This window comes from Arvicanthis niloticus, chromosome 2, assembly GCF_011762505.2.
Source record: "Arvicanthis niloticus isolate mArvNil1 chromosome 2, mArvNil1.pat.X, whole genome shotgun sequence".
In the NCBI taxonomy this organism is placed as follows: Eukaryota; Metazoa; Chordata; class Mammalia; order Rodentia; family Muridae; genus Arvicanthis; species Arvicanthis niloticus.
Window position 1 is genome coordinate 83957375 of NC_047659.1, and position 17224 is coordinate 83974598.

The window sequence follows — 17224 nt, forward strand, 5'->3', positions numbered from 1 at the left end:
TGCTAAAATACATGATAGGCTTTTTATCAAAAATGCATTTATGTCCCCGTCATGGTGGTTCACACCTATCATCCCAGTACTTAGGAAGATGAGCCATGAGGAACACGAACTTTAGGCTAGCCTGAGCTACATAGACCCTATCTCAAAAAGTATATGTATAAAATTATATGCTTCTTATGTTCGTATTTAAGACATATATAATCATTTTAATATAAGTAGATGGAGCATTTAATAGAAAATTAAAAACTAATTGTCCATAACTGGAGTGTTCTTATGCCCCCGCTTCATTGATTGCTCTGTGAGAGAGAACAATGGATTATCTGTTTTATATTTAACTGTACCACTTGATAGCCAAGAAGTAGATTTAAAAGAACGTCTCTAGTTTGAAATATGTGACCTATGAAGACTAACACAATGAAAATATCACTTTTTCCCCTCATAAGATAATGAATCCAGGCATTAATCATCAATGCTTGTTTATATGTCAAAAAGAAAGATAACCAGACAAAATAAAGGATCACAGTGCAATTATGCAGCAATTTTTTCTCCCCTAAAAATAACAAATGTCATGTACTTGAGCCAATTCAGTTGTCAGCCAATTCATAGGAACCACAGTAAACAGAAGACAGCATCACATTGATGGCATCATCAAAATCCAATCCCTCAGAAACCCTAGGACACATGACACGATTTCTTGAAGAGGAAGAAAGCAGGCCATCGCTGGAAGAAATAGAGCAGTCAGTCATAATATGTTCTACCTGACTGCAGACTGAAACAACATAGACCAAAAGCATCACTTGCAGGGCTTCAGTATATAGCTCAGTGCTGCCTTGCTTACCCAGAATGCATGAGTGCCAAGGTCCTGTCCTCATCACTGAAGAAGTAAACAAGCAAACAAGCAAAGAAGCCAACCTGTGAGCCTTTGTTCACGTCTCTTTCAGAAAAAGGTACAAGAGAAAAAAAAACGGTTTTTAACTTTTTCTTTCTCACTAGTTAAAACCTATATCCACTGTATTTCTCAGAGTACTTAACAAATTCTACTTCCAACCTACTACTTCTTATATTTTTTCCAACCTTTCATTCACTTAAAAACAGTAAAGTTTTTACAGCATTTGAAACAATGTTTCCTGTTCTAGTAGATGTGGTTCAAACAGCTATATGTCAGAGAAAATTAAGTACTCTTAATGTTCCATCTCTGTCTAGATCAGGACAGCAAAGACCATCTGACAAGGCCAGGAGGCTAAAGAACTAGTTTTGCAATTTATCTTGGTTCCAAAATACAGTGTTACTGGTAATTGACAAGAGCAACATTGTAGAAATTGAACCAAACAATAAAGATCTTTAAACAAGATATTAGGTATGTACTTTTTCTGATTACAGAGAAAAGAGTATAGCTTAATCAAGGTGTGCTCAAAGCCCTGGGTTCCGTCTTAGCACATACAAAAAAGAACAATAAAAGCAAGTTATAGGACATAAATGTGTCACAAAAAGCAGAACAAAATTTTCAGAAGAAAAAAGGTTCTGTCAGGTTTTTTTTTTCTCCACTGTGCCATGATACACAGCAGCTTCCTCATGGTATCCATGCTGTTTGGGTTGGAAGAACCAGAGGGAAGAAACATGGCAGCTATGGTGGGATGCTGAAGTCAGGTCATTGCCACAGCCAGTGGGTATCTTACAAAACGATCTTCCTATGGTTCAGTATGATCCTTTTGTTTTAAAGATGTGCGAGTGTGTGTTGTGGCGGGTGGGAGGGGTGCCTGTATGAGTTTATACCTCGCATGTGTGCCTGGTACCATAGAGGCCAAGAGAGCATCTAATCCCCTGGAACTGGAGTTAGAACTGTGAGCTGTTGATGAGATTACTAAGAACCAAACTCAGATCCTCCCCAAGAGCAATAATTGCTGTTTACTGCCCAGGCATCTCTACAGCCCCAGAATTCTTGTATAACTTTCAAGGGCCCTGAAATATATGCTTCGTTCTGAGTTCATGACAAAAAAAGATTTTCACTTGGAATATCTAGAAATTCCATTGTGTCTGACATTCCTGTGTAACCCAGACTATAAAAGCCTGTACTGTGCCTGGTTCCCAGCCACCATGTTCTAGCTGAGAAGTGACCCATGCTTTTCAGTAAAATTGCTTCTAGTTTCATGTTTTTCTGTATAACCAAAACAAGAATTGTGGTTCTGTCTCTGGAAAGCCTCTACCTTTCATGATTGTCCTGGGCCAGGATTGATCAGGATAACTAGGTCTTGTAAGCATCATTGTCTTTCTATGATGCAAAGTCTCCAGGGAAATTAATTTCTTTTCCAAAATAAGTAGTCAAACAAATAGAAGCTGGCACAGAAAGATTGGCTGACAGGTAAGTTGACTCAGCTGGGACACAAGACTGAGGGAGCCAAGCAGAGCAGCAGTGGCGGAGTTGGACACAATGGTCCTAATGCTGGATTTTAAAACATAATAAAATTTATCCCTTGATAGTTATCTAGAATATTTTAAAGAAATATTGACATACCATGGTTGTGTTGTTGTTTGTTTGTTTGTGTTTGTTTGTTTTTACCATTAAAAGATTATCATTGGGTGGCAAGAGCGCCTTGGATAAAGGTGCTTGCTGCCAACCCTGATAACTGGAGTTCAATGCAGGGCCTCCCGTGGTAGATGGAGAGACCCAACACCCACAAGTTGTCCTTTGAGCTCCATATCCATGGCAAGTGGCACATGTGTCCAAATGTCCACCAACACTAACTAAATTACTGTTTTTTTAAAAATCACTTTATTGGGCCAGAATTGTAGTACAGACCTTTAATCCCAGCACTCAGGAGACAGAGGCAGGTGGATGGATCAGCAAATTTGAGGCCAACTTGGTCTACATTGTGAGTTCTAGGACAGAGGGCTACATAGTGAAGCCCTATCTCAAATAAAGTTATTGTAATAAAGTCTCAAATATAAAATCATCATGTAGCTATATTGATGTTCCTCTGTGGACATCTGTCCAGTTTAAATGCTATATACACACCTCAGTGACCTATGCAGTTAGAGTAGTTTTTCTGATTCCAGGCTTCACTTAATGTTTCGTGCTTTTACTATTAATTACATTTTCATGTACCTATCACCACAAGTGTGTGTGTGTGTGTGTGTGTGTGTGTGTGTGTGCATTTGTATTGTTACACTGACTTTGTCCTTCATCTCTGAAATCTATTCTTGTGCTTGTTCTTGTCTGTCCACAATGGCATCTGTTGTAGTTTTTATTTGATTGACCATCTCATTTACTTCAAGTATTTTTTCTTTTTGTTTTGTTAATTTGTCAGTCTCTTTGCTAGATGTTTCCTTTATCTTTTGAACGTTTACCTCCAATTTACTTCTGCATTTACTTTTGAGACTGTTTTGTTGAAGTCTAGGCTAAATTTCCTTAATGTGTCCCTCTGTTTAGAATCTTCTATGTGATCATTATTAAGTCTTTTAAAAAGTAAGACTCTAAATTCTTTGCTAGACACTCAACTATCTATATGGTTTTAGGTTCCTTGATTAGGGAGTTGATTTGTTAGGATGGGCCACAGCACACGGCTGCGTTATAGTCTTTGTGTTTCTTTGATGTGTTGTGTATATCTCGTAGAGTATGTTTGACTTTCAGTTTTGACTTCTCTATCTTTGGAGTATATTCTGTGGTGTTTCTGTGGTTCTTTCCAAAGAATTGTCTGCATGAAGTTCAGCTGAATAGACTGGAGCAATTTAGTGTTTTCAAGTGTAGTCACCAAGATAATCCCATCATGTGGCAACAGGATCACCCTGTTGCCATAAGTGGCAACAGGGTGGATCAGCACACGAAGAACCAATGCAGACAGGTGGGCTCAGAACCTCCATCATTGCCTGAATTCTGACCCTCCATTGGGACCAGGATATCAAATAGCAGAGCCACTGAAGTCTGTGTACTATCTGTGGGCTGTGACTAAAGCTGTAGGCTCTAAGTAACCCGAGAGAGACCACAATAGTCTAGACTCCAGGTCCTGCAGTGACCTCTGGAACCTCAGAATTCAAATCCCACACCCATACTAATCTTAAAGACCTCTTAAGCCAAATCCCCAGTTTCTCGGGGGACCCTGGCCACTGAAGCTCAGGACACTCACTGACCTCTGAGACTACGGGAGTTAGCAACTGGTCTTGCAGACTCTCAGATCCCATTGGAGCCAGTGACCTAGTCCCCCGGTGCTTCCTGGTCCTGCAGAAGTCCAAGAGTAATAAATGCAACCTTTACCAGTTAAGCATATATTTAAATTTCCCTGTTTTTAATTTTTTATATTATTTTATGTATATGGATGTTTTGTGTACATATATACCTATGTACAGCGTGTGTATCTGGTGCCCATGGGCCAAAAAAAGGTGTTGGATCCCTGTCACTATAGGTACAGGTGATTGTGAGCTGCTGTTTGTGTGCTGGGAATTTTACCCAGGTCCTCTGGAAGAGCAGTTGTGTCATCTCTAGCCCAACATTTCTCTGTTTTAGAAATATCTTTTCACATTTATTTGAGCCAGGGTTCTAACAAAGATCATATCTTAGATTTCAGTCATATCAAAGGCTTTAATCTGTAAAATTTTACTCTTTTAGGTTGTGATTTGCTGAAGAAATTAGATTATCATTATGTTCTGACTGTGGTGATTATATCTTTGAGTATGCTTACCATATATTTTGGTATTTTCCTTTGTATTTTCTGCATTCCTGGAGAGGCTTACTAGATTGAATTTCCATTCTTTTGCTAAGAATACATAGGAGAAACAGTGTCTTGCCCTCAGTGATGTTAGTGTTGGTCAGCAGGCTCATGCTCGCTTTCATTTACCACCGGCAGGTTATACTTCAGCTCTTTTATCAACAGCTTTCAGAGCCATCGAGATGACTGCCTAGATCTGTTAGTTTTACAAAGGTTTGCAAACTGCCGGGGTTTTCTATGCACTGTTCTGTGTCATAAATTAGCTACAATGTGTTTCTAAAAAAACAAACCAAAAAAACCCCCAAGAAAACCAGTCTTTGGCTATATAATTATCCTCAAATGTAATTAGCACAAAACAGACAGTATAGTTATTTGATTCTTACATTATTTTTCAGTTGTATATATTGTTTTCTTAAAACTTGGCAAAATTGGCTTAAATATTTTGAATGTCTCATGTGTCAGTCATGTACTCCTTTTCTGTACTCCTCTCAACCATCAGGAGCTTCGTCATGTCAGTCTCTCGTCCTTTCAGATGACCAGCTCATTTCCATAGTTTGCTGTCCTTTTTCCAGGCTCCTCTTAATAGATTTAAAGTAATATACAATGCTTTTAATTTTCTTTAATTTTTATATTAGTATCTTTTTTCAGTAATAGAAATCTTAGTTTTAAGTAACATCTATACATTTTTCTCTTCTCTCCTGTCAGACTGTGCAATTATGTAACTTATGTACAATTTAAAAAGCTAAAGATTAGGAAGTATTCATATATAGCACAAGCTCTGCTATCTCAGGATCTTGGATTCTTCTTTGTCTGCTTATAGCTAGTTCATTAGATTTCAGTTAGGTACTTTCAACATAAAAATAATATGGAAGGGTTCATACAAAGGTATACTAGATGTTGACCATGAAGAGACACACCTATAATCTAGTACTTTGGGGGCTGAGAACGGATAGTCAAGAGTTTGAGACTAGTCTGGTGAGACTCTTTCAAAAACTACTACTGACTTCGAGCTGCATAGTATACAGAGAACAAAAGACTACAGAGGGCTTAGCCTCAAACTGAATTTCATACGTTATCTCAAGGATGGGGGTTTTGGTGTGGGGGTGGGGCAGGAAGAGTATAAGAGTTGAAGGTCATGGGTTATTTAAAGGAAACTGTTTTCCAGACAGAAGTACATATAAACTCAGTGACTGTTAGAGTGTGCACAAGATGTACACAAGCTCCAGCCAGCCAGCATCCAGCACAGTGGGAATGAAGTGGATATGTAATCCCAGCACCAGCTGAGGAGCTATTAGCATTTAATGATTGCTGTGAAGAAGAGATTCAGGTCATCGTTTAATGATAATGACCTTAATAGTGTGACTACGCATCAGAGCACACCTTAATCCCAAACGTGAGATTTGCTGAGCAATGCAAACTAGATCTCACGGGAACGAAGCGGTCTCAAAGCTGGGTTTGAAGCAAGGGGAGGGTTGAATATATTCAAAATACAGCCTAAAAAATTATCAAAGAATTTTTTAAAAAACCATCATCAAAGATTAAGTCACCTATTAAAATTGATAAAGCATCAGGAAGGAGGTCAGCAACATTGCTCAACAGTACTTGGCATGTACTCCTGACAGCCTGCGCTCCAGACCTTACCAAGGCAGAAGGAGAGAAGCAACTTTAACCAAGTTGTCCTCTGACCTCCACATTTGCACTGTTCTACACACACACACACACACACCACATGCACATACATACACATACATCTAAAACACAGCCTTGGAAATAGCTTTTTCTCCCATTATCAGCATCAACAATTTGTAAAGTAGCCCATGCCTAGAGCAGTATAACACACCAAGAAATACTGTGTGTTTTTGTTTATTTGTGGGTAAGTTCAAGGGTAGGGCCTCCAGATGTCTCTGCATTAAGAAAAGAAATTTGTACTGATTTCTTTGGTTTCCTGATTTGCTTTTGCCAGAACACCACATTCTCTCAGCAGTGCTAACTGAGGTCTACCACTCAAGCTGAACTTGATTCTGAAGTGGTTTCTGCTAACACAGAGGCAACATAGTTATTGGTGCTGGTGTCTTAGTACCCATGAAAAGCCAGTCTTTTCCTTTCTTTTCAGATGACGGACATAAAAAAGCTCGAAATGCTTATCTCAATAATTCCAACTATGAAGAAGGAGATGAATATTTTGATAAAAATTTGGCACTCTTTGAGGTAATATTTTAACTATCTGTGTGTACGTGTCTGTGTAGAAGAGGACATCATATTTCTCTGGAGATGGAGTTAGTGGGGTTGTGAGCCTCCCAATGTGGGTGCTGGTAACTGAACTCAGGACTCTGGAAGAGTAGCAAGGGCTCTTACCCACTGACTGAGCTGTCTTTCCAACCTGCATAATGGAATTGATTAGCTACTAGGAAATATGAAATCATCACATTTTCAGAAAAATGTTTAGAAACATCAATCATTATGTTAAGCAAAATAAGCTAAACTAAGACAGATACTGGAGTGAATGTTTTCTCCTGTATGTGTATATAAGTGTGTGTGTGTCAGAGAGAAAGAGGGAGAGAGGGAGAGGGAAAGCGCACACAGACTGTGAGAAGGAAAGGAGATGTTAATGGAGCAGAGAGGTAGAGACAGGATAATAGCATGCAAGTAACATGAAAGGAGAAGGGGGAACTAATTTGGGAAGGAAGGGAACCTAGTCTCTAAGAGAGTCAGAAGGAATGGGAGAAGGCAGAGGAGGAGGGGAACAAATGAGAACACAAACATAATTATATACACATTTGTGTGAAAAACCTTAATGCATTGCAGAACTGTATCCTACCTTGACTTGTTACTCTAATTAAGCATGGTCTTTTCTGCCATCTCCGTGCTGGGAGTTGGACCCTGGACCGTGAGCATGCAGGCAGCTACTCTCACTGAGCTGTACCCTCAGCTCTGTACAGTCTTTCAAATGTGAGGAAAAATTGTCTCACTGAAGAATTTTATCATTTATTTTTCTGTATCCTGGTAGAGAGTCTATTTTGTTGCTGAATTTCAGTATCCTTCATAAATTATTTCTGGCTTTGTAGGAAGAAATGGACACCAGACCAAAGGTGTCTTCTCTCCTCAACCGCATGGCGAACTATACAAATCTGACACAAGGAGCAAAGGAACATGAAGAGGCAGAGAACATCACTGAAGGGAAAAAGAAGCCTACCAAGGTGAGGCCTCACAACAGCCGGGATAAATAAAGATGATGGAGCCATATCCACAGCATCCATCCATGTTAAGAAACAGTGTAGTAAATACTTTATGTACCCAGGACAGTGATGAGCATGGGCATCATGGCCCAGGCAGATGTACAGTATCTTAGCTTCATGTGGGAAGCCAGTCCCTATGCTCTGTAAACTGTTAAACTATATAGCATTTTTAGTGTCAGTAAGGCTTGACCAAAAACTAAGCAGGGTTTAAAACAGTGAGACTGTCGAGAGCCTGCTAGAAGAAGTTGCTACTCTGGTAGGCTGGGCAGAGGAGGCCCTCTGACATGGTAGATTTGAGCAGAAACCAAGTGGTTAACCATGTGACTGACAGCATTGCAGGAAGAGACATTAGCACATCAGTGGGGTGGAATAGATCTACGTGGCTGCTCAAGTTGTCTGCCTGGTACAGGTTTTTGGGGTTCTTTTGTTTGTTTTGTCTTTTGAGACTATGCCTCAAATATAAGACAGATTTAGAATCCTCCTGCCTCAGCCTCCAGTGCTAGAATCATAGGCATGTACCATGATAATGTTACCCAGCAATTGTTAAGGCTACTTAACAATTTTAAAATACTACTATTTTTCTTACAATAAAATTACACCAATTCACACAGTTAGGTCAGCTCTTTGTGAAGGGCCCAAATGGCCTTCAAGTTTTTATTTTCCCCATCAATTTCATTTACCAGCTATTATGAAGAATTTGAACCTGAATTCTCAGCAATTTCCACAAGTCATCATTCTGTTTTTTTGGTTTTTTTTTTTTTTTTTTCCCCCATTAAACTCGGGCGGAGTCACATGGGGAAAGCGGGATTCGAACCGCGAGAGAGCAAAGGCTCGCCCTCTGCAGGCGGCTAGCTTAGCAGCTGCACCACCGCTGGCTTATCATTCTGTTTTAAATGGAAAGAACTTTAGCAACTTTGAACAAAAGACATTTTTAGATTTTTGAATGTTCCATTGTTTAGGTATAGTAAAAACATGTGGGACGTTATCCAAATTACAGATGTATATAGATAATAGAAATATAGCGATGAACTTTACTAAGAGATCTTAGAAGGTAATGGTTAAGCTTCCTGACTCCACTTTGAGATTTAATATAGTAAATCAAAGCATCTTTTATGGCTAACTATATAATTTCTCTTTTGTCTTACATTTTTTATTTTCAGAGCCCCCAAATGGGTACTTTCATGGGTGTCTACCTCCCATGTCTACAGAATATTTTTGGAGTGATCCTCTTTCTGCGTCTTACCTGGGTAGTGGGCACAGCTGGAGTCCTTCAGGCCTTTGCAATTGTCCTCATCTGCTGCTGCTGTGTAAGTCTGGCATTGGCTCCTAGAGCTTACCTATGTCATTTCAAGCTGCCAAGAGTATATGTGCTTGACCTCCTGGGGAACAGCACAGAACATATGTGAAAAGACTCATGACCCCAACAGGAGAGAGAATTTTCATCTTAAAATCTAAAAGATTTTCACCAAGCACCTACTATTCATTACTTACTATGTAGTATATGGTTTCCTAGATTTTTGGAAATATATACATAACAAAGTGCAGGTCTTCAAATAATCTAAAATATAGATAATTTGAGCATAGAAAACACTGATGTTGTAACAGAAAACATTAGAAAATGCATACACTATTCCAAAATGTACTGAAAATACAATTGGCAGTGCCATGGAAGGGTGAGGCGGGCCTGGATTAGGTTTGGATTACTTTGAAGTCTTTTTTTCCCCTTCCTAGAAATCATGCAGTTTTCCCCAGGACTTCTCTCTCACACTCAACCCATTCTGATTCTCCTTCATTTAAACTGCTCACTCTTCTTTGTCCCATCCCTGTCCACTTTCTACTGTTCCGGTTGTTGTAGTAAATCTTCCCCCTGCACTAACCATGCAGGTTAAGCAGATATAACCTATGTCATTAAGAACTTAAGGGCACAGGCTTCTCCACTCCCAGTTTCTCAAAGTCGAAACTTCTAGGTCATATTTGACTCCTCCTTTGCCACTCACCATGGCCAATCTGTCCTCTCTGAGCTGTTGGATATGCAGCCTTTCCCTCTCACTCCCACTCCCACACTGCTGGTTTTACCTCTCATTTGCACTAAAGTAGCCGCTAGCTAGTCACTGTGCCTGCAGCAACTCTGGCTTTTACGCCTTTTCTCTACTGTGCTACTACATAATGTTTTATTTTTTTCCTAATGGTTCTTACTGTATTTTTGACATTGTAGCTAATCTGTAGGTGGGTTCAGCCTACTTGCCACGTTAACTCCCTAGCTGTTTCTTTTGAATGTTATACAGCAATGTTTCATAAAAATGGGTAAAATGTTTGCTAAGTGCTCTGACGTTCATACATGGGAAAGTAGTTCAGAAATGTCAGCTCGACTGTGTAGTAAAATTCTTCTCTTCTACAGACAATGTTAACTGCCATCTCCATGAGTGCCATTGCCACTAACGGAGTGGTGCCAGGTCAGTAGCCCAACCTTGAATTTCAGGGGTTATCAGTGAGTAATCACTGTGCTTATGCTTTTCCAAAGAAAATTAATGTGTTTATTCTGTTGTTCATAGGGTACTGTAACAGACACTTTCTGGAAGCCAGAGAGACTAATGCTGTTTAGCTTAAGGTTTTGAAATCTCATTAATTTTAGACCACAGTGCTGTAATTTCAGCCTCACTCTTTGCTTATAAAATGTTTTATTAGACTGTCTTATTTCTATAGGAAGTTTTCCAATTTTTTCCCTAATAGTGACAAAATGTAGAGTATTGGGCACACCATATTCCCACTAGCAAATCTACTTTGTTACATTTGATTTCCCAAAGTCTAAAACATCTTTTTGTGCATATTCTTAAATTATTGCTTATGACTTGTGTACAGTTCTTTTAGTGATGCTCTTATTTTATTATGTTCAAATTCTATTTTGTCTTACAGCTGGGGGCTCATACTTCATGATTTCCCGGGCCCTGGGCCCAGAGTTTGGTGGGGCTGTGGGCCTTTGCTTTTATCTTGGCACCACGTTTGCAGCAGCTATGTATATTCTTGGTGCCATTGAAATCTTTCTGGTAAGTGATGGAGTAGTCATGGACTACAGTGTAGAAGCTCTGTGGGTTTATTTTGTCCTTAGATATCAAGGTTTCTGAGATCAGGCGAGGCGTGGCAGCCAATCAGATGATAACTGCCTGCAACTGTCCTCCTACCATGACGCTTAAGCAGAAAGGTTGAGGTGTCCTTCACCTGCCTGTCCTTTCCCCTCTGTCTGATTGTCCCCAACTCTATCATCTCAACCAGGGAGTTCATATCTAAGTACAAAAGACTTGTACATATGTCAATGAAAAAAAAGTAAAATAAAGTTTATTTTTTATATTGTATGTGTGTTTGTATGTATGTGTTCTAGTATGTTAAATACCTGTGTGTAGAGGCCAGCGATCAACCTATTTCCTCACCTGCTGTTCTACAGGAGCCATCCAGTTTGTTTTATGAGATGGGGTCTTTCACTGGGACCTGGGGCTCAGCACCTTTGGCTGTGGAGCTGGTTAGCTCCAGGTTTCCTCCTGCCTTCGCCTCCCCAGTGCTAAGATGATAAGCACATCCCACCATGCCTAGCTCTTACCATAAGCCCTGGGGATCAAACTCAGGTGGTCATTCTTGTGCAGCAAGTGTTTCACTGGCTGAGTTGTATCCCGAACCTCTCTTTTTGTTAACTTTGTACCAATGAAAGTGTTTTTAATTTCTCTCCTCATAGGATACATCTTTTCTATGGCCTTTTGAATAAAATTATTCATTTTTCTTTTTTCCATTTGGAAATGCCGAAATTCAGAATAGCAAATAGAAAACACAAATAATGTACGACATAACATTTTTATAGACATTCCAGAGCCAAATTTTGGTTAATTTGGTTAATTTGCAGCCAGGTATGTACATAACCTTAATCCTAGCACTTGGGAGATAGAGGCAGGTGGATCTCTTTGAGTTCCAGGCCAACTAGGACTAGGTAATTAGACCCTGTCTAGAAACAGATGATTAAAAAAAAAGAAAGGAGGGCTGGAGACAGCTCCAGTGCTTAAGAGCATTGGCTGCTCTTGCAGAGGAGCAAGGTTCAGTTTCTAGCACCCACATGGTATCTCATAACTGTCTGTAACTCCAGGCACAAAGGATACAACCCACTCACACAAACATACATGCAGGCAAAACAGGAGTGCACATAAAAATAATAAAAATAAAATCACTTTTTAAAAGGATTAAAATTGAGCTGGAGAAATGGCTTAGTGGTTAAGAGCAGTGGCTGCTTTTCCATAGGTTCTGAGTTCAATCTCCAGCAACCACATGGTGGTTCACAACCATCTGTAATATGATATGGTGCACTCTTCTAGTGTATCTGAAGACAGCGACAGTGCACTCATATACAAAATAAATAAATCTTTTTTTAAAAAAAGGATAAGAAGTAATGTTTTGATTATCTTTTGCTTAGCTGTCTTTATTACAGCCCCTCTACTTGATTGTTTTGAAATGGCTACACATCTTAACTACTTCTCTTTCTTCTTCTGACAGGTGTATATTGTCCCCCGAGCTGCCATCTTTCGGAGTGATGATGCACTCAAGGAGTCAGCAGCCATGCTGAACAACATGCGTGTCTATGGTACAGCCTTCTTGGTCCTCATGGTCTTGGTGGTATTCATCGGCGTACGCTATGTGAATAAGTTCGCCTCACTTTTCCTGGCCTGTGTAATTGTGTCCATCTTGGCTATCTATGCTGGTGCCATCAAGTCTTCCTTTGCTCCACCATACTTCCCGTACGTACCTATCTTTGACATAGTCATCATTGGATAGTCAGTGGCGGTATCTGGTGATGTGAACATTTCTATCAGAATTTCATGGAATGATTTCCTGTTGGTCCAGTTTCCCAGAAGGAAACTTCCTGAATACTGTCCTGTTGACCCTCATCTTCATTTCTGAAATATAGACCTAACAGCTGTAGCCATCATTAAAGTGCATGTCTTTAGATGTGCTCCCCCATACCCCCCAGCGATGATTGTGTTTATGTGAACTATCCACGAAAGGACTTTGCAGCCATAGTCATTATCAGCAGCCAATGCTCAATTGCTTTAAAAATCAATTCAAAAGAATTCTAGAGTTGCGGTTTGAAGAGAGAGGACTCTGTAGTTAAAAGCAATGGCTGATCTTCAGAGGACCTGGGTTAACTTCCTAACACCAACATGATGGCTCACAACTGTCTGTAACTCCAGTTCCAGGGGATCTGGTGCCCTCTTCAGGCCTCTACAGGCTTCAGGCATACAACTGGCACACACAGACATACAGGTAGGGAAAAACACCCATACACATAAACTAAATCTTTTTCAAGGAGTTACCTAAATTGTTTATTTACTTTATTCTTGGTACTGTAAGTGTATTAAGGAGAATGACTGTCTTATCACATGTATGTCCCCTGGATGTTCCATGCCATACATAGTGTTCAGTAGTGAAGTAATAGATTTGTGCAGAGCATTCACTCACAGACTCACCTGTTTTCTCATGGATTTGTGACACAGAGGCTGTTGACACTGGGTTATTTGTAATCTTGTTACAGAAGTAGCCTTTGAAGTCATATGGATCAGCAGGGGGTAAAATTTACTGATACTATGCTGATTTAAAACAGGTTACAAGGGAAAAAACCAAAACCACTTTTTTCATGATGAAAAAGCTAGATCCAGTGAAGATGAATGACATAACCCAAAGTCAGCTAATGATAGGGCAAGAACATGGGACTTTGTGATTTCCTGATTGCTGTTTGGTATTTCTTCTATGTGATGTCAGTAATAAATCCTACCATAAAATTTCATTTTGCTTACTTAGAGCCATAAAATAAAGATCTTTTTCAGAGTTATAAAAGTTTTAGATGCAACATTTTAGCTGTATCTTAACTTGGAAAATTCCATTTTGCTTCAGGTTCCTCTTTGGGGCTTCTCCACTTCTGTTTGGTTAGAAAAGAATTCCCAGTGCAAGCTATTTTGTTTTTTAAAATTCCAGCATAATATGTTAACAAAAACAAACTTTAGAGAAACCATGAAACAAAACTAGAATTATTAAGGGTTGTTGAACCCAAGTGAGAGATGTGCGGCTTGTTGTGTATGTATGAAATGACTCTGCAGATTCTGAATCCTGTTTTTTGTAGCTCAGAAATACTTTACTGTGGATCTATTACTCCATTCTTGTTTATGTTTCTAGGTAGTAGAAAAAATAAAGCTGCAGTTAATATTTGTATTATCCTCAGATTTCCTCTTTCCCACTGGGTCTATCTAAGTTTAAGGTCAAAAACAGTTTTCTCTTGGGCCATAGAGGGATATGCTTTTGAGTCTAGTCAGGCTATCCTGCAACAGCAGCCAGAAGCCTTAGGCAGTCCCAGGAGGTTCTTTACATTTTATTTCCCACCTTCTTTCTTTCCCTTCCTCCCTCTGCCTAGAAAGAAAACAAGCAAATGAAAATAAGGACATTTGGACATTTTTTTAAAAATAAGAGCAGGAGTTCTCTGGGATTTCATTGTTGCTGGTGGTGGTAATGGTGTGGAGGTGGGGCAGTGATGGCCCACGTGTATGCCTGTGTGGAAACTAGAAGGTTTCAGGTATCCTCTGTCACTCTCTATAGTTTATTATTGTTTGCATTGTTTAGCTAGACTGGCTGGCCAGCAAGCGCCAGCCTTTCTGTGTCTTCTCCTCCCCGCGCCCCATCTCCAGTGCTGAGATTACAGGCATGTATGATCACACTAGGCTTTGACCTAGGTGCTAGAGATCTGATCTCAGGATCTCATGCTTCCATGACAAGAACTCCAGCCCCACTGGACCATCTCCTTAGTCCCTTCAGGATTCTTTTGGGCCTGAAAAATGGATGAATAGCCAAATATTTTTGGAAGATAATTGAGCATAGTTTCTTTGTATAGTTCTTGTGTTTGAATCATATCCCCTTCGTCTGTCATTTGTATGACCTTGGTGTTGGGCAGAATACTGAATCCCTGTAATCCTCAGGGCCTCCAGCAACATAAGATAAATGTTAAAATATTGTGGTCTATGAGGGTTACATTGGCAGAAAATATACGTCCCCTTGACTTAAGGTGCTCATCCTTTTCTACCCATGGCAGTAAAATCTCAGAGCGATGACATTTCTATCCTTTACTAACCAGTTTTTCATCTTTAAAACTTAGATTTCTCTGTTCTTTTTTCCCTTCTTGATTTTTTCTCTTCTTCTCTGGTTGCTTTGATTTAGGGTCTGTATGCTGGGCAACCGCACCCTGTCATCAAGACACCTTGACGTTTGCTCTAAGACCAAGGAAGCTAACAACATGACAGTGCCATCAAAGTTATGGGGATTCTTCTGCAACTCAAGTCAGTTTTTTAATGCCACCTGTGATGAGTACTTTGTTCATAATAATGTCACCTCCATCCAAGGCATTCCTGGGTTGGCCAGTGGTATCATTACGGGTAAGTTAGAGAGTTTAACTAGACTCAGTTTGTTTTGTATTGTTTCTTCTTTAAGGACAGTAGTGGGAAATAGGCTTTCCCATCTTAGATTCTCCACCCTCCCCCTATTTTTTTTACTTTGTATAATAGTATATTAATTTTGCATAACAATGAGTTTATTATATTTTATGCGTGCATATTATGTTATTTTGATCATATTGACTCATACTCATTGTCTCATTTGTTTGCATACACACTAAATTTCATTAGAACTGATTATAGGTTCATGGGTGGTATGTTTATAGCAGCATGGGCACCTTACAGTGGCTATAAGACTGAGAAAAATGTTTCTCCCTCTCACAGTAGGTGTGTATAAAACCTCAGGAATGGGTTGGGGTCTTGTGAGCTCCCCCTTCCTCAGATGACATATTGATAGAGCCCATCTTTTGAAGATCTTGTGCAAGTAGTCAGAGATACTGTGAGTTCAAGGATGCAAGAGCTACAACAAGAAGTTCGCATTCTACATGATTTCTTCTCTTCCTCTGGATTTTCCATTCTTCCAGCACCATTCCCACAATGTTCCCTGAGCCTTGAAGGGAGTGATATAAATACCTTTATGACTCAGCATAAAATAGTCAGTGCTTACCACTGTGACCAGTTGTTAATGACCCTCCACAGTGACCACTGCCCACTGTAAAAGAAAATGTCTCTGACCAAAGCTGATAGCAGTACTAATACCTAAGCATAAGCATAGTTGTTTAGAAGGCAGTTTGACAGGCACAACATGTCCATTTAGCAAATATAGGCAGTAGGTTCCCCACTAAAGCTGATGACCTAGACCTTAATTGGTAATGGTTATGATTGCAGTGGTAAGGGTTGAACCCAGGGAGTATGTGACAAGCATCAATCACATGCTCTACCATTGAGCTACACCTCAGCCCACTGTCTAAGACCCTTCTATTTGAACCTGGCATGGATCCTGTGTATTCATGGATGACTTTAAACTCAGAATCCTTGTGAGTACTGGCAGAATTATAGGCATACACTACTATGCCCTGTATATTTCTGTTTTTTCTCTTAGTGAAATTCTATTTAGAGCGTCCTTGCAGAGTGCAGCTATTAAAATTTGCTCCCTTTTGAGAACAGGTGGACAAATGGCTTTCTAGCATAGGATAAAATCAAATATTTTGTGAATATTTTTATTTTGCAATATTCCTCAAGCTAACTTGAAACTCCTGGGCTTAAGCAGTCCTTCTGCCTCGTGTTCCTGACAAGCTAGGACTGCAGGGATTTGCCTTTGTGTCTGACTTACTGTACTCTTGAAAAATTGCCAGTGGTCTTCCTTCAGTGATACCTAAAATAGAACTATTTTAATGTCACCAAACACACCTGTGTTTTCCTAGACAGCAACATTTCTGAAATTCTTTTCTTGAGTGATGTCCACCTTAAATGTTTTGTCCACAAATTTCTTGCCCATGAAGCAAGTTCATACTAAGGTTAAAACTGCTTTGATACTTTTTTTTAAAGGCTTTATATCTAAGAACTAATTTAAAAATAGGCTTTATGGAACATTTGATTTTAGTCTGCTTAACTTTACTAAGTTGTGTTAGAAAACTTAACTATAGGGGCTGGAGAGATAGCTCAGCAGTCAAGAGCACTGACTGCTCTTCCAGAGGTCCTGAATTCAAATTCTAGCAACCACATGGTGGCTCACAACCAGATCAAGATCTGATGCCCTCTTCTGGTGTTTCTGAAGACAACTACAGTGTACTCATATAAGTAAAAATTAATAAAAAAATTTAAAAAGAAAAAGAATAAAAAAAGAAAAGTTAACTACATTTATTGTTCTAAAATATTT

The 17224-nt window shown here is 39.5% G+C and overlaps 1 protein-coding gene across 3 annotated transcripts in view; it reads left to right on the plus strand.

Moving 5' to 3' along the window:
- The window catches only part of Slc12a6 (solute carrier family 12 member 6), a 91959-nt gene that overhangs the window by 53484 nt on the left and 21251 nt on the right, over positions 1–17224 (plus strand). For all 3 annotated transcript variants that reach the window (XM_034496413.2, XM_034496415.2, XM_034496416.2), the window contains 7 exons: positions 6814–6908; positions 7766–7897; positions 9097–9243; positions 10335–10389; positions 10850–10980; positions 12467–12708; positions 15173–15387. In XM_034496413.2, coding sequence (XP_034352304.1) covers positions 6814–6908; positions 7766–7897; positions 9097–9243; positions 10335–10389; positions 10850–10980; positions 12467–12708; positions 15173–15387 — 1017 coding nt within the window. The remainder of the gene's footprint in view (positions 1–6813; positions 6909–7765; positions 7898–9096; positions 9244–10334; positions 10390–10849; positions 10981–12466; positions 12709–15172; positions 15388–17224) is intronic.